Source organism: Amblyomma mixtum, chromosome 1 (assembly GCF_055824585.1).
Source record: "Amblyomma mixtum isolate Tamu chromosome 1, ASM5582458v1, whole genome shotgun sequence".
Lineage (NCBI taxonomy): Eukaryota > Metazoa > Arthropoda > Arachnida > Ixodida > Ixodidae > Amblyomma > Amblyomma mixtum.
This window is the reverse complement of record NC_143012.1, coordinates 132,527,476-132,547,716: the sequence shown is the minus strand read 5'-3', so window position 1 is coordinate 132,547,716 and position 20,241 is coordinate 132,527,476. Positions and strand designations below refer to the sequence as shown.

Sequence of the window (20,241 nt, the reverse complement as noted above, 5' to 3'; positions counted from 1 at the left end):
TTTTGATAACAGAAATTATAGAGTGGGAGGCCATCTCGTACCAAAAGCAGTGTCGAACAATCGTAGCAAAAGCAGAGTCGTACATAAGAAGCAAAAGCAGTCAGAAACCAAACACCATGAATAAAATGAAAAGTAAAAAAGTAAAAAGCAAATGACAATCGTAGCAAAGGCAGAGTCAAACACATGGAGCAAAAGCAGTCAGAACCCGAAAAAGAACAAAAAGGAAACGACAAAACCAATAACAAAATTAACAACTCACCTGAAAAAACAACAGACGGCCACTAGAAATGCAGGGCTGAAAAGACGCACAGTACATCACTTCACAAAAAAATATCAATAAAGGACACTTCATTTCATCGGCTGCTGACCCAAAAGACGCGGGTTCGATCCCGGCCGCGGCGGCTAGAATTTCTTTGGAGGAGAAATTCTAGAGGCCCGTGTACTGTGCGATGTCATTGCACGTTAAAGAACCCCAAGTGGTCGAAATTTCCGGAGCCCTCCACTACGGCGTCTCTCATAGCCTTAGTCGCTTTGGGACGTTAAACCCCATAAACCAACCAACCAACCAACCAACTTCATTTCTAGGAAGGGATACTGAGGAGTCGCTAACGCAAGTTCTTCCCTTCTTTTTGTACATGAAAGGCTCAAGAATTCACGCGCCACGTGATCACGACTCCTGCCCAGAATCCTTATTCCGTTAAGCACTGGCTTACACTTGCAATCTTTACAATGTAGGGGCAAATTCAACCCACCTCCGTGTTCTAATGATTTTTCATGCTCTTGTGCCCTGTCGCTACTGCAACGACCCGTCTGGCCTATATAGACCCCCGCACGTCAGTGGGATTTCGTACACCACTCCGACGGCACAGGGAACGAAATGCCTGCCGTGCCTCTTTTCTCACAGGGCTTTCTTCTTCTGGCCGATCCGCGAGCGTAACCCGCTCAGCTTTTTTGACGCGGAGAAAACGACAGGATCGTCGTACCGGCCAGCAACCTTCTTAAAAAAGACAGGTGTCTTAGCCACCTGTCTTAAAAGACAGGTGGCTTTGTAGTTGTTGAAAAGGGCATTTTTGATGAAAAAGCGCTGCAGGCAGTAAAAAACTTTGTCCCAGTCCGAAAAAGTGCAGTAAAAGTAAAAACTAAGTTTATAGAATTCTGCAAAAAACTTGAACTAACGGTGCTCGCTCGGGATATAGATAAAAGTAGAGGTCAGTGCTTATCTGTTTTCTTCACGGCAAAGACGCACAAGCCGGAAATACCTTTCAGAACCATAGTCAGTGAGTCTGGTTGTTGGCAGCACAATGTAAGCTTATTCTTGCAGAAGAGACTAAAATTGCTAAAGGTTAACGATCCGTTCAGGACTAAGAGTTCGGAAGATGTAGTGCGGTTTTTGGAAAGTAACACAAATGTCGGGTATGCTTTTTCAGTAGATGTAGAAGATTTGTTCTATTCAGTGCCACAGCGCGAGCTTTTGTATGCGGTGAAATCATGCATTGAGGAAAATGGTGAGCTTAGTTTCCAGAACGCTACGTGACTTTCTGTGGGGAATTTTTTAAATCTTTTAGAATATTATCTTAAGGTCACTGTTATTGTTTCTAATGACCAGCCATTTTTGCAGCGAAACGGCATTTGTATCGGGTCCTGTGTTGCTCCAGTTCTCTGAGAAATTTTTTTATCGAGTATTGACAAGTCTTTAGACGATGTTTTTAGCAAGGGAAAGGTTTTAAAAGTGTTTAGGTACGTTGACGATTTTTTAGTGTTTTTAGCGCGTGACTATTCCAGCCAGGATGCGATTGATGAAGTTTTAGAAGTTTTTAAGCAACACGGACAAGGTCTTGGTTTTACGCATGAGTTACCCCACAGGAGTGTTCTGCAGTTCCTGGACCTCAAACTAGAGTTCTGCGTGCTGCATGTATGTTGGTCTTACCAACCTCGTGCAAAAAAGGAACTTTTGCCGTACAAATCAGAGCATTCCAAAATTGTGAAAAGAGGCATTGCTTCCCTTTGCATGGAATCGGCACTCAAAAAGTCGTGTGTGCATCAATTGCAGACTAAGTTTTGACAATCAGGTCCGCCGGCTTTCGGCAGCAGGTTTCCCTATGTCGCTCTTGACTGCTGTTGCCGAGGCCCTGATGCGAAAGATGAAGACCGGTACGCCAAGTATGAGAGGGACGAGCGAACGCGAAGCGTTCAGGCCTGTGGTGGTGCCATATCTGACTTGGCAGCAGTGACAGCACAGCAAGCAGCAGCTAACGCCTGTTTTCTGCATATTGCAGTCATACCTACCGCAAATCTGCAACCCCCGGATCAAAGCTTGCACTGCCTGCGCACCTGCCTGTCTGACGCGGTCATCGCGCGACGCCATAAGCCAGGCCACGAAGTTATCGCCACGACATCAATTTACAATCACGTGACCCAATCACGTGACCCCATCTTCGGCATATAAGCCGGCGCAGAACCCGTGTGCAGCACTTGGCAGCAGTGACAGCACAGCAAGCAGCAGCTAACGCCTGTTTTCTGCATATTGCAGTCATACCTACCGCAAATCTGCAACCCCCGGATCAAAGCTTGCACTGCCTGCGCACCTGCCTGTCTGACGCGGTCATCGCGCGACGCCATAAGCCAGGCCACGAAGTTATCGCCACGACATCAATTTACAATCACGTGACCCAATCACGTGACCCCATCTTCGGCATATAAGCCGGCGCAGAACCCGTGTGCAGCACTTGGCAGCAGTGACAGCACAGCAAGCAGCAGCTAACGCCTGTTTTCTGCATATTGCAGTCATACCTACCGCAAATCTGCAACCCCCGGATCAAAGCTTGCACTGCCTGCGCACCTGCCTGTCTGACGCGGTCATCGCGCGACGCCATAAGCCAGGCCACGAAGTTATCGCCACGACATCAATTTACAATCACGTGACCCAATCACGTGACCCCATCTTCGGCATATAAGCCGGCGCAGAACCCGTGTGCAGCACTTGGCAGCAGTGACAGCACAGCAAGCAGCAGCTAACGCCTGTTTTCTGCATATTGCAGGTTAGTACACTTTTTGTGCACAATAATTAGGGTTTTTTTTTTCTCTTTTTGCTGTCACTGCTGCCTTCGGTGACTTTTTGAGTGTGCCTGCCTCAGACTACTGTGTGAAATGTCTAAGGAAGTTGCGCAGGCGATCAGAGAGCTGAAAGAGGAACTCAAATTAGAACTTAAAGCCTTCAAAGAGGGAATAGAACGAAGCCTACGAACAGAAGAGCGTGGCTTTCGCACAGAACTAGAAGACATGAAACAGAGCGTAGAGTTCGTTAGCAAAAGCTTAGACGAGGCAAATAAACGCCTCGAAACCACTCTGAACGAAAAAAGCTTGCTACAAAAAGAAAACGAAAAATTGAAGCAGCAAGTCTACATACTTGAAAAAGATCTTGCAGATTGCCAGAACAACCTTGTGAAGTCTGAGCAATATACACGAAATAGAAATATTGAAATCAAGGGTATCACCGAAGAACCGAATGAAAACCTTCTTGGTATCTTGGACAAGATTGGAAATGCTATCGGTGAGCCTATATCATCGAGTGATGTGGACGTATGCCACCGTGTGCCAACGAAGGAAAAAAATCAGAAAAACATAGTAGTCCAGTTCCAACGACGAGAGAAACGCGATAAGGTCCTTGATAAGTCGCGGAAGAAAAGGCTCACGACGTCTATCATAGCGACAGAATCAGAGGAAAATTCCGAAGAAGACCACAAACCAATTTATATAAATGAACATCTTTGTCCGTTCGTGAAACAGCTCCTAGGAAAGGCAGTTGTGCGCAAGCGCGACTTCGGCTGGCGGTTCGTATGGGTTAGGAATGGCAGCATTTTCGCGCGCCAGACAGAGTCATCCTCGGTTGTATCGATTAAATACGAAAGTGATCTGCAAAAGATTTGCGACAGCAGTTGAAATGATCGTATACGTGAATTTGGGATACTACCTTTTCCTTTTGATAAATCATGGGTACTCATAGCATTTGCCCTGAGGCCATTTCTGGTCTTTTAAGTGCGACAGAGACAAAGAAATGGATAAAGCTGATTCATTTGAACGCGAGATCTGTTAACCAAAAGCATGATGATTTGTTGTTGCTACTAGAGGCATGTGCTATACCATTCGATGTATTGATGCTGACCGAGACGTGGTACACTGACGACAGCGACTATTTTGTGCTGGAAGGCTACAATCATTATTTCTTAAATCGAAAAAATACTAGAGGAGGTGGTGTGTCTATTCAAACTTGTCTAACCGGTTTTGAAATCGTACCGGAGTACAGCTGTATCACCGGCGACTATGAAACTCTTTGTATTAGGAAAGGCACAAATATGTTCTCTGTTATTTACAGACCTCCAAATGGAAGTATTTCCGCGTTCCTGCAATTTTTTGATGGGTTACTCTCTCATGCAAACTGTAGTGGTTGCTTACTAACGATAGGCGGTGATTTAAATATTGACATTCTGAAGAACACAGAACCCACTACAGACTTTTTACTTGTTTTACAGTGCAATGCCTTTCAGAATGTCATTGCCACTCCAACAAGAGTCACTCCTTTATCATCATCACTGTTAGACTTGTTCGTGACTAATTCATCGTGTAATATTCGGTCAGGTGTCATAAGCTCTGACATCAGTGATCATATGCCAATTTTTTTATTGATAAAGCGACACAATAACTTGAACCAAAAATGCCATACAGTCACGTACCGCGAAATAACACCGCATACTTTGGAAGAGTTCCGGCATGCAATTATTCAGACGAACTGGAGTGAAATTTTTGCAATTGAAGATTCTAATGCGTCATACAACAAGTTTATAGAAATTTTCAAGCAAAAATATTTCGCTTGCTTCAAACTAAAAACACATCGAAGTTTCAAGCGCTCCCGTAAGCCTTGGATTACCCGCAACATAGTCAAACTTATAGCTGAAAAACACAAGCTCTATCAATCTTTTGTAGACTCTCGTGACGTCAACAAACTGAGGGAATTCAAGCGTTTTCGAAATAAATTAAATAAAGCTATCAAAAAATCTAAGCGCGAGTATTACGCTCGCCTTTTTGATAGTGATTGTCTGCAAAATAGCGACCTAGTTTGGAAAAATCTAAATAGACTACTAAAGAGGAACGTACAGGCAAGTTCAATACCAGACCTCGTAATTGATAATCAAGAAGTAAGCGGAACAGTGCTTGCGGACCGCTTCAACCAATTTTTCGTAGAAATAGGAAGCACGGCCTACTGTTCCGAGGCCTCCTCTTCTGTGCGTTCAGTATCGCAAAGCTTATTTTTTCACCCTACTTGTCAGTCAGAAGTAATATATGTTTTTCAAGGACTCAAGAACAGCCACAGCGTTGATGCGAACGATATGGAAGTAAGACCGATAAAATATGTTCTGGATATAATTGCGCCCACGTTAACACACGTATTTAATTCTTCCTTATCTACTGGCGTTTTTCCCACCAATATGCAAGTCGCCCGTGTCAAGGTCTTACACAAAGGGGGTGACAAAAATAATTTAAGCAATTACCGACCAGTATCCATCCTTCCGATTTTTTCTAAAGGACTCGAAAAAGTTGTTAATATACGCATTGAAAGCTTTTCAAGAAAACATAACCTCATAACGGATCACCAGTTCGGTTTCAGAAAACACCGCTCCACAGAAGACGCTCTTTTAAGACAAAAAGAGGTAATCTTGGAAAATTTCGAGAAAAAACTTACAACTTTAGGTATTTACTTAGATTTCAGCAAGGCATTTGACCGTGTAAATCATCCAATATTACTAGAAAAATTAGAGCACTATGGATTTCGGGGTATTTCACTTAAGCTCATTCGGTCATACTTGACTGGCCGGCATCAATATGTTGAGATAAACCGAAATAAATCGCACTTACAAGAAATTCCATCGGGTGTCCCACAGGGAAGCATTTTAGGACCCATTCTTTTTCTTTTCTACATCAACGATATTGTAGAAATTTACAGAGATTGCACAATTGTCATATATGCAGACGATTGCACAGTATTGATATCTAGACAAAACTTAGAAGAAATAAAAACAGATGCCAGTTTATTCTGTAACAATCTACAGGAATGGTGCCGAAAAAATAGCCTGATACTAAATGAATCCAAAACAAAATGTATTCTTTTTCGTGCACCCGGAGTCCTACCTGGAATATCTCCCACCATTACCTTCGGTCCGTATACATTTGGGCTGGAAACGTGTGTGAAAACGCTTGGCGTGTTCTTTTCCGAGCACATGTCCTGGAACGAGCATGTTCAACATCTGTCGACAAAGCTAAGTAGGATTGTAGGTACAATAAACAAACACCGTCACACCCTCCCACTAGCTACAAGAAAGCTCTTATATAATGCCCTTTTCTATTCACAACTCCGCTACTGTATACTGCTTTGGGGAAATACCACCAAGTCAAACATCAATAAACTTGCCTTAATACAAAAACGGGTCATCCGCATTATTGAAAACACATCATTTTTAGAACACACAGGACCCCTTTTTCTCAAACATCGCATTCTAAAAGTGGAAGATATGTACTCTTATAACCTGTTAAGTAAGTACAAGAATGCAATACAAGGAAAATCTGAGACATTTCTGACCTTAGCTAGACTACAAAAACCAACAAATACCTATTCATTTCGCTATCAGTCACCATGGCTCATTCCATTTTCCCGTACAATGTACGGAAAACAACGACTAAAACACGCCATACCGCATGCGCTCAATGAACTGGACGAAAAACAAATAGACATTCTGCAAATGTCGCACAAGGGAATTTATAAAATTTTTGTTTAACCTGTACCACGGATTCCTTTTTTTTCTTTTAATCTTGTTTCAAGTGTCTATTTTGTTTATTGTTCTGCACGTGACAATTCACAATTGACTGCTCTTTTCAGAGGACTGTTTTATCAATTTTGTAAAACTATGTGCTGTGCAAGTGCTTGCTGTCTGGGTGGCGGGAGCTTTGTCAAGCTGCAACTAAGCAGCTTTTTCTTCCGTCACCTTTTTTGCTCAAGCAAAATAAAGAAAATTTCTTCTTCTTCTTCTTCTTCTTCTTCATAAGGTGTCTCGTCACCTCAAGAGGCATGGTGTCAAGAGGCATGGTGTCAAGAGGTGTCAAGAGGCATGGTGTCAAGAAGCATGGTGAAGAGGCAGGCATGGTGTCCCTCTGGCGTTTTCTGCGCCGAATAAACTGGCGAAGCTGTGCGCCCGCACGTGCGGTGATAGAAGGAGTGGATGCCTAATCAGGCACGGGTCTACCTACATCCCTTGCGCCACCGGGGTGGTATACTCCTTCCCTCTTTCATGTGGTAAGACCTACATCGGGCAGACAGGGCGGTGCATAAACGAGCGACTCAGGGAGCATGCGAATAAAGTTAGGAACAACACAGACAAAGGGGCACACCTTGTGTCCCATCTTAGTTCTTGCCGAAATTGCGCACCGCGACTTGACGAGACCGTGATACTGGGAAAAAGCAAAAGTGAACAAGCGTGGCTGGCTTTGGAAGCTTTCCACATAAAGGAAAACGCTGTAGACTGTATCAGTGACACGTCCGTGGCTCTGTACGTAGCCGAAATCAACTTTTTGCGTTCGCGTCTGCGTTAACAGCCCTTGGCATGACTATTGTGGTTAAAGATTGCATTTGAGCATGCGTGGCCAGGTGTATAAGTAAGCGTTCCAAGGAAGAAATAAACAGTTGTTAGTTGCGCTTGTGTGTGTCTCTGTGTCTTTCTTCGTGGTTCGTCCTTTGATTGCGCATCCTATACCTTCACAACATCATGAATCTTCTTCAAGCTGTGCGCCCCTCGGTGTATATAAGGGACTACTTGTGGTCGCCTTGATCCCGGCTTAGCATTGGATTTTTTGCTCTTGCCTTTCATTTTTCGAAGGAGAACGTTCTCCGCTACGCTGCAAACAACAGAACACGGGAAGCCAGCCATCTGAAACCTTTCGATCTGGTTGTTGAAGCTAGCCTCAGCAATGTGAGCACAGAGCTTAAGCAGTGCGGACTCGAGGCAAAGTGAAGCGATCGCCCTTTTTACTGCCTTGGAGTGCGCCGATCCGTACGGAAGCAGTTCCTTTTTTGCTCAGGGGGAATACATCCAACACACTCGCCCTTCTAAAAACTTTATGCTCTGACTGCTTTAAACTCTGACTTCTTTGCTTCTCATTTTATAACTCTGCTTTTGCTACGAGATGGCCTCCTCCTCTAATTTCTGTTATCGGAATCTCTTAGTTTTTTTTCTGCAGGGGCTAAATGTTTGTTGTCTGTTATCCTGATGCTGCAGTTTTTTTTGCACGTGTTGAGTTCGGAGCGATAATGCGATGAGTGTCATGCTTGAGCTGTAGTTTAAATATGCCACCTTTTCGTGTAATAAGCAGTTGGTAGTGTGCGCATGTGACGACCCCTTTTTTGTTAGTGTCCTTGTTGCGCCGCCGTTCATTTCATCATGCACCAACTCGCCCCTCAGGCCATTCTTCTTAAAACGTAGTCTTGGATTGAAAGGAAAACGGGTTCAGAAGTGGTTGCAGTCTATGAATTGCAGTCTCTGTTCGTGCTTAACCTGTGGGGTTTAAAGATAGGGGAGATAACTACGTCCTCCCCGTTCAACCGCGGCTGACACAGTTCAAAACCGCGCGGACCCCACCCCGTGGTCGCGTACGCTACCGAGCGCTCGCCGACCACGGCGGGCCTTGCTCTGCGGGAACAGAGGAACGACACTCTGGCTGACACAAACAAGGCGTTTATTGATGCAACTAGAGTAACGCCGGCTAGCAACAAAATACGCTAAGGAATCGAGGTCGTCCGACTCACCAGCACAGTTACGAGTGAACGTTCACCCACGCCAGGGCAAGAGAGAAACTCCGCGGCCGGACAGGACGAGCTGATGGGAGCTTGTTTCCACCACGAGGACGCCCGCCGGCGAAGAGCGGAGCGTTGCGCCGAACAGTCCGTGATCCCCCGGGCGCCCTCCCTTGTTAGTTAAGGCTACTAACCAAGCTAAGGAGGGTGCATCGCAGGGAGGCCAACCAAAAGGGTCCCCACAACCCATTGCATAGAAATTTGCAGAGGGAAAACAGGCTCGTGTATTTAGCCATCCTGGGCATAAGCGATACATACGACAACGCGAACAGGGAACTCCCGCGGAATATAATGCAAGGTGAGGTATCGGTAATGGGATAACTGATTTCTTAAAAAAAATTGTCCGGGATAAAAAGTTGACATAACATGAATAAGAAGTAGGGCAACTGTCGAGGCATGGAAAACATTACGGCAAGGTTGCCCTCCATCATCGCTGCTGTTCATGAGTGATATAAGAAATATGGAAGGAAGGCTACAAAAGGAATTTAAGTTGTAATCTAGGATATAATTATAACTGGGTCGAAGCGGCTGCGAATTTTCATGTATGCAAACAGTATTGTAGTATCACCTGGTCACCAATAAAATTTGTAGACTGTGGTGAATGCTTGTGGAGACGAAGGGTATGCTTTATACTTCATTTCCAGCACAAATAAGTCAGGTGTGATGATCTTCAGTGATTCCAGTGATCAGGCCGGGAAATATCCAGGCAGGCAGAATTAAAATATGTCGGGATGTGGGTATATGAAGGGGAGACACACATGGAAGATACGCAGGAAGACACCGTTAGGGCTAATGGGCGAAGAGATGCTGCGAACATGAACCAAAGGCCATTATAGGGTTTAACAAATATGAAGTACAGAGAGGTATTTGGTAAAGAATAACGGTGCCGGTGTTTAATTCTGGGAGCTCTCCCTGGGGCCTGAGCGTTTTGATATAACAGTCGTCATGTGAATGATTCTGTGGTAGAAGTTAGCAATTGGCGATTGGAAATTTGGTGGCCAGAAAATAGAATTTAACCAAGACGATGACATATTGTAGTATGAAGGAAATCTGCAGAAACAATTAGCATGTTGGAATGGGTAAAATACATATTGAGACATGCCGTCGTAGAAGCAGAAGTAGCGTAGGCACTAATAAAGGAATAAGTTTGTTGACTCTCGCTGGCGCGCTCAGGCCACTTAGGGACCGCCGCAGTTCGTCTCTGCTCCGGTTGTCCTTCAAAGTGACTCTCCCTGATGGCTTAGGTCTTAAAATTAACAATGGTCAAAGAAGTAAGTCTGTGGTGGAAGTTAGCAAAAGCGATTGGAAGATTGATGGCTACAAAATGAAATTTAAACAAGATGACTTATATTCAGTTTGTGGTAAATCTGTAGAAACAGTTTAAAATCTTATACTAGAACGTGGTGGTATCCATCTTGGTGCGGATGGAGGCACAGCCACTTTACCCGAGCCCGTAGGTCTTAAAATTAACAATGGTCAGCAAAGCAAACCTGTGGTGGAAGTTAGCCAAAAGCGATTCGAAGATTGATGGCTACAAAATGACATATATGCAGTTTTTGGTAAATCTGTAGAAACAGTTTAACTATACTAGCATGTGGCGGTATAGGAGCCCTCCACTACGGCGTCTCTCATAGCCTTAGTCGCTTTGGGACGTTAAACCTCATAAACCAACCAACCAACCGTCCTGGTGTGGATGCAGTCACAGTCACTCTCCCTGAGGCCTTATGATTAACAATTATCATTGGTCAGTAAATCAGAGGTGGAAGTTAGCCAAAAACGTCATGTAAGCAGTTTGTGGCAAAACTTTAGAAATAATATAACATCTTATACCAAAATATGGTAGTATCTATCCTGGTGTAGGTGCAGGCAGAGTCAGTCTCTCTGAGGCCTTTGGAATTAAAATTAACATTGGTCAATGAAGTAAATCTGTGGGAGAAATTAGCCAAAAGCGATTGGAACATTGATGGCTACAAAATGAAATTTAAACAAGATGACATATGAGCAGTTTGTGGCAGATCTTTAGAAATAGTATAACATCTTATACTAGAATCTAGTGTTATCCATCCTGGTGTAGATGCAGGCACAGCCAGTCTCCCTGGCGCCTTAGGAGTTAAAAATAACGTTGGTCAATGAAGTAAATCTTTGGTGGAAGTTAGCCGAAAGCGATTAGAAGATTGATGGCTACGAAATGACATTTAAATAAGATGACATATATTAAGTTTGTCCTAAATCTGTAGAAATAGTTTAAGATATCTTACTAGAATCTGGTGTTATACATCCTGGTGTGGATGCAGGCACAGTCTGTCTCCCTGAGGCCTTAGGGTTTAAAATGATCAATAGTCAGCGAAGTAAATTTGTGGTGGAAGTTAGGCAGAAGCGATTCGAAGATTGATGGCTACAAAATGACATATATGCCGTTTTTGGTAAATCTGTAGAAACAGTTTCACATCTTATACTAGCATGTTGCGGTATTCGTCCTCATGTGGACGCAAGCATTCACTCTTCCTGAGGCTTTACGGTTTAAAATTAACGGTGGTCAGTAAAGTAAATATGTTGTGCAAATCAGGCAAAAGCGATTGGAAGATTTATGCCGACAAATGAAATATAAAAAAAGATGACATATATGCAGTTTGTGGTAAATGTTTGGAAATAGTATAACTTCTTGTACTAGAACGCGGAAGTATTCATCCTGGTGTAGATGCAGGCACAGTCAGTCTCCAAGAGTTCTTAGGGTTTACAATTAACAGTTATCAGTAAAGTAAATCTGTTATGCAAATTAGCCAAAAGCGATTGGAAGATTGTTGGCTACAAAATGAAATTTAAACGAGATGACATAAATGCTATTTGTGGTAAATCTACAGAAACAGTTTAACATGCTATAGTAGAATGCAGCGGTAGCCATCCTGGTGTAGATGTAGGCACAGTCATTGTTCCTGAGCCCTTAGGGTTTGGAGTTAACAATGGCCAGTGAAGTAAATCTCTGGTGCCAGTTAGCCAAGAGTGATTGGAGGATTGATGGCTACAAGAGGAAATTGAACCAAGGCTGCGTATCGGCAGTTTTGTGGTAAACCTGTAGAACAAATTTAACATCTTATACTGGAATGTACTGGTATCTATCCTGATGTGGATGCTGGCAGAGTCACTCTCCCTGAGGCCTTAGGGTTTTGAGATTATGAGGATCATGGGAATGAATCTGCGCTAGATGTTAGAAAAAAAGCGTTTGGAAGGTTGGTTGCTGAAAAGTTAGCAGGTGACATAAAGGTTCCAAGTGCAGCATAAAAATTGCATTGAAATAAAATGGTGTATTTATAGACGGATTTATTATGGCGATGTCATCAACAGTGTTCAAAGAGGCTAAAGTACCGATGCTTGTCAAGTGAGAACCTTGAAACATTTCGCAGACGAATAATCCATGCGGACTGGTCATCCATTTTTTACAAGGTCTCCAGCAGTGACGCCTACGCTGACTTTTTGTCAATATTCCGTCAGCTGTATGAGTTGTCGTTTCCATATCAGAATGTTAAACTTAAGAAAAAAATAAGGAAACCTTGGCTAGGACCAGAACACATAAAATGATAACTGAAAAAAAACCTTCTTTTTCAAGCCTTCCTCAGGACAAAAGACCTAGCTAAACTTGAAATATTTAAGAAGTATCGGAACAAACTAAACGCGGAATTGCGAAGAGCAAAGAAATACCACTACAACCACCTTTTCAGTACTGCAAGAAAAGAGCGTCCGGACAAAGTTTGGAAAATATTCAATGAAGCCCAAAATAGACAGATAACACGAGAAAACACTTCTGAATTGACAATAGATGGTAAAAAATTATCCGGAATTCCTCTAGCCGAGTATTTCAATGAACACTTCGTCAATGTGGCAAAGCCAGCAGTCGACAACTCGACTAGCGCTTTGCTTCACTACCAGTGTAAGGAGACACTATTTCTTTACCCAACGGATGAAACAGAAATCTATCGCACATTTATAAATTTGAAAAACACCAATGCCAGCGATATTGACGGCTTTCAAATAAAGGCAGTGAAATACGTTATCGATATTATTGCGCCGCTTCTAGTATACATATTCAATCTGGCTCTTACATCTGGATGTTTCCCGGTTAGGATGAAAATCGCTAAAGTTTCAGTTCTTTTTAAGGGGGGCGATAAAAACGATGTTAACAACTATAGACCCGTCTCAGTGCTTCCTGTATTTTCTAAGGGTTTAGAGAAGAATATTCTTTTGCGCATGAACAGCTTTTTCGTTAAACATAACATGCTTTCAGATGCTCAACATGGCTTTCGGAAAGGCAGGTCAACGGAAACAGCACTATTAACTCAGAAGGAATTAATAATCTCTAATATTGATGAAGGCAGACTTACCCTCGGAATTTTCATTGACTACAGCAAAGCATTTGATCGCCTAAACCATGAAATATTACTAGACAAACTGTTCAGTTATGGTGTCCGAGGAGTTGGTTTCGCTTTACTTAAATCTTTTCTTTTGAATCGTCAGCAGCGCGTCTCTATCGCTGAAAGTGACTCATCACACAGATTACTAACTTCCGGCGTGCCACAAGGAAGTATTTTAGGGCCGTTTCTTTTCAACATCTATGTGAACGATATCGTGCAAAAGGAAAGCAATGCAATATACGTGCTCTACGCAGATGACACGAGCATCTTTTTCACCGGTAAAAATGTAGACGAACTATTAATAGAATCCAAAAAAGAGCTTACAATACTTTGGGATTGGTCAAGTAAGAACTGTTTAAAAATAAATGGCAATAAATCTAAGGCCATATTATTCATTGCCAGAGGGAAGCAAGCACAGATAGAAGAAAGGTTGGTTCTTGGGGGGGCACCCATAGAAATTGTTAAGAAACATAAAATTCTTGGCGTGACCTTTGCTGCTGACATGTCGTGGAATCATCACATTCAATCATTATCAAGGACACTGTCTACGTCAGTCGGCGCACTAGCACGATGCCGTCATTTTCTTCCAGATAGAGCAAAACTTCAAATTTATCATGCACTGTTTTCCTCTCACATAAATTACTGTACACTGGTTTGGGCCACAACCACACAAACAAATATTCAAACACTGCTCCTTCTTCAAAAGAAAGCACTTCGTTGCATTGCAAATGTGTCCTACTTACATTCATCTGCACCATTCTTCACATGATATAACATAATAAGCGTCGAAAAAATTTACGAGTTCCGTCTACTGTACTCATACTTATTTTCCGATGAAAAGTTTAAGAGCCTCATAAAATCCCTTTCACATTTGCAGAAACAGAAAAGTGATTGTCGCACCCGTGGATCTGAGACATGGCTGATACCACGCAGACGTACAAATTATATGCTACAGTCGCTCACGCACAACTTGCCGTGCTTGCTTAACAAATTACTGTCTGCAAATTTTGACTTAAGCGCATGTAACAGAAAACAGACACGTGAAATTTTTTTCTCATCCCAGTTTTTGTGCAGCTAATCGTATTCAATGTATTTTCATTGCCTTTATGTTTTTCGTACTGTATACTTTCGTGTGCTGTGTTTTGATGTGTTTCGAATGTGTTCCGATGAGTCAATTTGTGTGAAAGTGTAACTGAACATGTGTTCAGAATTTTGTGTTGGCTATATGCTGCTGCCTTGTACGGGCATCAGGCACCCTCAAGCTGCCAATGGCAGCTTTTTTGCCTGATGACCCCCAACGAGTCGTTGGAAATAAAGTTTGAATTGAATTGAATTGAAAGAGATTTAAAGAAGAAAAGAAAGCTGAGCAGGTGGTAACTGCCACCGCCCTGCACTAAAATGAATGCTCCCATCTTCTATCCCAGCTTTCCATTGTTGTTCTATCCAACCATTCATGAAATTGAAATTAAGCGGTGTGACTAGACTTGAGCGCGGGGCTGCCGGCTCATCGTCACTTGTGCCGTTGCATTGCGCTGTCATAGATGTGCGGGCCGTGAGTAGCTCTTTAGCATGCAATTAAGGTTTTGAATAGTGCTATTGGGACGATTTCTTTTCACGCTGGTCCTGCTTGGATGCAACCTCCCTTATGAAACTTGCTCGCATTAACAGGTGCGAGACCCATAGCCTCCGAATTATCGAGCGTAGAGTGTCATAGACTTACATGGGCTTTGGCTGGGAGTGAGCGGGGAGTTGTAATTATCTGGATTTCTCGATTTGACAGTAACTGAAATAACGAGAATTCGCTGCAATAAGGACGTCAGCCTACTGTTGCTTGACGATGCAGTACTAGGATGGAAGGTTTCGTCACTGCACTATGGGCTCAGTAGCTGTAGAGCCATCCACACGCCTGTGTAGCGTGCTTGAATCGCTCTCGAGGATGTTGCACTCATGAGTGGCCTAGTGTTTGTCGTTATCCCGCATTTTGTTTTATCCCTGTGCATCAGGCCTGCCAGGCAGTGGCATGGGTCACAACGGAGAGGGAAAGGGGTTGTGGCCCGTAGGCATGGAGCTGGCCAAAGCAGCCTGTCACTTGCAGCTTGCACATTATACAGTTGTGATAAATGTAGTTTGTTTTGGATTAGTATTGACAAAGGTAGCATTGAGAAAGCAGCGTAGAAGCATGCACTGGAGAGGGAATGTGTGCCTCTCTTAATTGAAGTTGTAAAAGAATGAGCCTGCTCAGATTTGTGCTGCGCTGCATTTGCCAGGTAAGCGCACACACCACTTTGAAGAGTTATCGACTGGCGGGTTCTCGAGCTGAGAATGGGAAGGAACACCTCCAGCACAGCATCTGTCTGCAGTGCTGCTGCCTGAGCAGGTCTGAGCCTACCTTGAGTACCACTTGAGGCTGACTTTACTGGAGTTGGCCACAACTCACCAAGGTTGGATCGCCTGAAAAAGAAGGGAAGCAAAGCAGCGTAGTTTCACTGCAGCAGCAGAAGCAGCTCAACACTGGTCATCAACCAGCGGCGATGGCCGGAGTGACATAATGCTCGCACAACACTTTCCACCAGATGGGGCCAGACGCTCGTTTCCTTGGGCAAGTACAGACCCTGTGGAAAACTGTACCTCAGCGCATTCTCTCTCGTTGCTCGAAGAAGTCATCGGTTGAAATTAAAAGGGAGCCAGAAGAGCTGACAGAGGAAGCCCAAATTCCACTCGCTTTTGCTTTCAGCTAAAGAAATGAACTCGCATGTGCCCTCTTGCTTTTAACAGCACGCGTTCCCACTGTAGGTTTCAAAATGTACTTGTAATGAACCGAGTTAATGACCACCCTATGGGAGAGAACTGCCTCACAATGTTCGTCCACACTGCGCAGGTCGGTGGTGGAGTGCCTCTGCCTGTTGAGCCAGCGCCCTGCCTTCCTCGAGAATCTTACCACTGCTTATGGTGAGAGTCCTCTTTCTCTTTATTGCAATGACACTAATGTTCTCGTCAGGAAAGGCTACGTGACCTCTTGATGGCCTCGCAGCCTGCGCTCCATGGCTGATGGCCGTTAAATTTATGATTGGCTTAGAGAGACCACGTTCATTTGTAACCTGGCTACCATGTCTTGAGCAACCTAGTTTGAGATAGCAGCCTAGCTAGCATAAGATTTTACATCACGAGGAAGCCAGGGGCATCCGCTTTCACGAAATTCGCTGATTGGTCTGGTTGGTTAAAGAGGCATGACACAAAATCAAAAATAAGGAAAAATGTGATATAAGCAAATGTTGGCACCGTCATAGCGTAGTAGATAGTTGCTACTGCAGCTAGCAGTCCGGATATGGTGGTTGACGGACCAACAACTGAAAAGAAACTGACGCAAGCACACACAGAAGTTTCAATAGAATCTGCAGAAGTAATATCACGTTCCACTCATAAGATGACATAAGTATCCCTATTTATTTATTTATTTATTGGAAATACCTGCAGCGCCCGAAGGCATTATTGCAGGGGGGATGAGGATACATAACAGGAGATTAGGCCGGAAAAAAAGAGGAAGAAAAAAAAAGCAATACAACAAGGCATGACACAGCAAGTACAAAATGAATGAAATATGAAACAACAAAAAGACATGACGAAAAAAAAAAAGCCAACTGCGCACTCATACATCCGACAGCAACGCGCGGAACATAGACTCTGAACGGCACTCAACAATTTCAAGGGGCAGGCGATTCCAGTCATGAATGGTAGATGGGAAAAATGCGTTTTGATAAGTGTTAGTTTTGCATTTAATTTCTCTAATCTTCCACCCATGGTCAAGTCTGTTTGACCTGAAATGCGGTGGAAGTAAATAATTTTCTTTATCTATTTTTATTTTTCGGTGAAAGATTTTATACAGCATTTCTAACCGGGAGTTGGTACGGCGTTTCCGTAACAGCTCCCATCCCAGCGTTAGTTTAATGTTAGTAACACTGCTGTTAAAATCATAATTACTTGAAACAAACCGAGCGGCAAAGTTCTGAACACGCTCAAGCATGTCTGTTAAATTTAAAGTAGAGGGGTGCCAAACAACACAAGCATACTCCAATATTGGCCGAATATAGGTAAAATAAAGAAGCTCTTTAACTTTTAGTGGTGCCATTTTAAAATTTCTTCTTAGAAAATTTAGCATGCCATAAGCTTTAGCAGAAACGTGCTCGACGTGCTCATTCCAGGTGAGATTAGACGAAAAGTAAACGCTATAGTCTTTTCATATCCAGTGCAGTTGTAAAAGGGTCCGCAAACCTCTTCCTGCCAAAAATACATCGCTTAACCACTGCTACAGTAGTGATATGAGGACTCCCCGCGGTCTACGTATGCGACTGGAGGGCCCTGATGTCATCAACACCACGTGATGAAAGTGTACCAGTCATAGAGCACTGCAAAATTTGGAAATCTGAGGACCCAAAAAATTTTGAAGTATGCTCATCCCAGGAAATGAATTAAGGTTCACTAGTACGGATTAGTGGATAGGTTAAGGTGGATTAGTGGATCGGATTAATTTATTCCTGTACGATAATCTAATGGAAGGTACTCGGAACATTCTAGAGGTGATGATTCATACGTATCACATAAGGGCTGGGGGCCTTCTCGTTCAGGGCGGTTCAGGACAGGAGAGAAAGCTGCCGGGCTAGTTGGTGAAGCATGTTAAATAGAATTCAGCGCAAAAAAAACAGACAAGGGACGAAGAGAGACACACTGAGACGTTCACGAGCGCTAACTACCAACTGTTTATTCATGCTGAAGTACAGGGGATATATGGGAAGGGAATGAAGGAATATATAGGAAGGGAGTGTCTCTCTTCGTCCCTTGTCTGTTTTTTTTGCGCTGAATTCTATTTGAGCGGTTCACGAGATATGGTATCGCCCAGTGAACAAAATATCAGTAAAATGTACAAATTCAATGCACCCACGCCGTGGTTCAAACACAGTACAGTGTAACACCACAATAGCTTCCCAACGCTACAATGGAGAGGAAATCCTGGCGGTTTCAGCAAAGCCATGCCATGCTCTTTTAGCCGTAGTACAAGAGAGTACAAGTTAAGTTAAGAACAACGCAGCGAGCTATGGAAAGGAAAATGATAGGTGTAACGTTAAGAGATCGGAAGCGGGCGGAGTGGGTGAGGGAACAAACGCGGGTTAACGATATCTTATTTGAAATCAAGAGGAAGAAATGGGCTTGGGCAGGGCATGTAATGCGAAGGCAAGGTAACCGCTGGTCCTTAAGGGTAACGGAGTGGATTCCAAGAGAAAGCAAACGTAGCAGGGGACGGCAGAAAGTTAGGTGGGCGGATGAGATTACGAAGTTTGCGGGGATACAGTGGCGGCAACTGACAAAGGACAGGGTTAATTGGAGAGACATGGGAGAGACCTTTGCCCTGCAGTGGGTGTAGTCAGGCTGATGATGATGATGATGACAAGAGGCATGGCTAACGACGCAGTTACATACACACACGTGCTCTGAAATTATCAAGGGGAACCTGACTTTTGTGCCAATAATGATCCAATGCTAGGATACTCAAGATGAAACCCTCGGGTGTTCTCTGTTGTATATGTGATTTCGCTTCCGGTTTGGGGATGACCTGCCGCTAGAGGCACCAGTGTCACTATGTGTATATATATGACTGTATGTGGCAATAAAGCGGGATTGTTTGGTTGCTAGCAGTTCGTGTACTTGGGCGGCAGCCGCCGCTACAACATTCTCCACTTCAAGAAACCTCGTAAAGATACTCCAGGTTCGCAGTGTTGCAGCCACTCACGCTGGGCGCCTTCAGACCACCGCGCCTGATCCAGGAAAGGAGCTGCTCCTGCAGAACACCAGCCATGAATGTCACGCCGGTGGCTGCTCCGCGCCGTTTGATCACGAACACAAGCAGTGCTTCCGCGTTGATCTCTCCCGTGCACCTTTATCTAGGCGCTGGCAGGATCTCACACATGCTTACCGCGCTCCTAAGGAAGAATTTGCAGGCAATTTGCGATTGTGTTGCACTCACATGCATCATCTGCACCCGAATGACGCAGTCTTATGCGCCATATGGGGGGGGGGGGGGGGGCAATGGAACTGTTTACAGCCGGCGTTTCTGCAGGAAAATAGCAAGGAGAACATCGGACGCTCATTGTATAGACCGAGGTAGGCAATCTAAATGCTCTTGGTTTTAAGAACGTGGTTTCTAAGATGCCCATGCTTTTGTAGTTCAAAGGAAATCTTTACCCATTAGAAAACTAGTGTGCCCCCGGTGGCACTGGAGATTGAGCCCAGCACCTTCCGAACGTGAGCCGGGTGCTCTACCACAAGATCAACGGTTTCGTCCAAGACCCTTTTCCTGAGCATGTCACCGTAGAAAAGCCGAGCACAAAACTGGTAAGCCTGTACCAATAGAAAACCAGTGGGTGCCCGGCGGTACTGGGGATCGAACCCAGCACCTTCCATATGCCAGGTTGATGGCCTACCGCAAGGCCAGCAGTTTGGTCGAAGACCCATTTCCCAAGCATTTTATACTATAACAGCCATCCACCGCGCCGCTGGTAAGCTTTTACCCATTTTAAAACCAGTGGGACCCCAGTGGCACTTGGAATCGACCTCAGCACCTCCTGAATGCTGGGCGGATGCTCTATCACAAGGCGAACGGTTTCGTCCAAGACCCTTGTTCCAAGCATTTCACCCAAGAAAAGCCATCCACCAGTCTGCGGATGAGCTTGCACCCATTAGAAAACCAGTGGTTCCCTGGCGGGACTGGGGATCGAATCCAGCACCTTCCGAGTTCGAGGCGGATGCACCACCACAAAGCCAGCGGTTTGGTTCAAGACCCATTTCCCAAGCATTTTCACCCTTGAAAAGCCGAGCACCAGGCCGCAGCTAAACTTGCACCCATTAGAGAACCAATGGGTCTTCGGAAGCAAGGGGGATCCTGCATGA

General features: G+C 44.2%; 1 protein-coding gene across 1 annotated transcript in view; it reads left to right on the top strand.

Annotated features, from left to right (window-relative positions):
• Positions 1-20,241, top strand: part of LOC149367623 (uncharacterized) — a 225,783-nt gene that overhangs the window by 146,251 nt on the left and 59,291 nt on the right. The window contains exon 9 of the mRNA XM_089556426.1: positions 16,181-16,251. Within this exon, the coding sequence (XP_089412552.1) occupies positions 16,181-16,251 (71 nt within the window). The remainder of the gene's footprint in view (positions 1-16,180; positions 16,252-20,241) is intronic.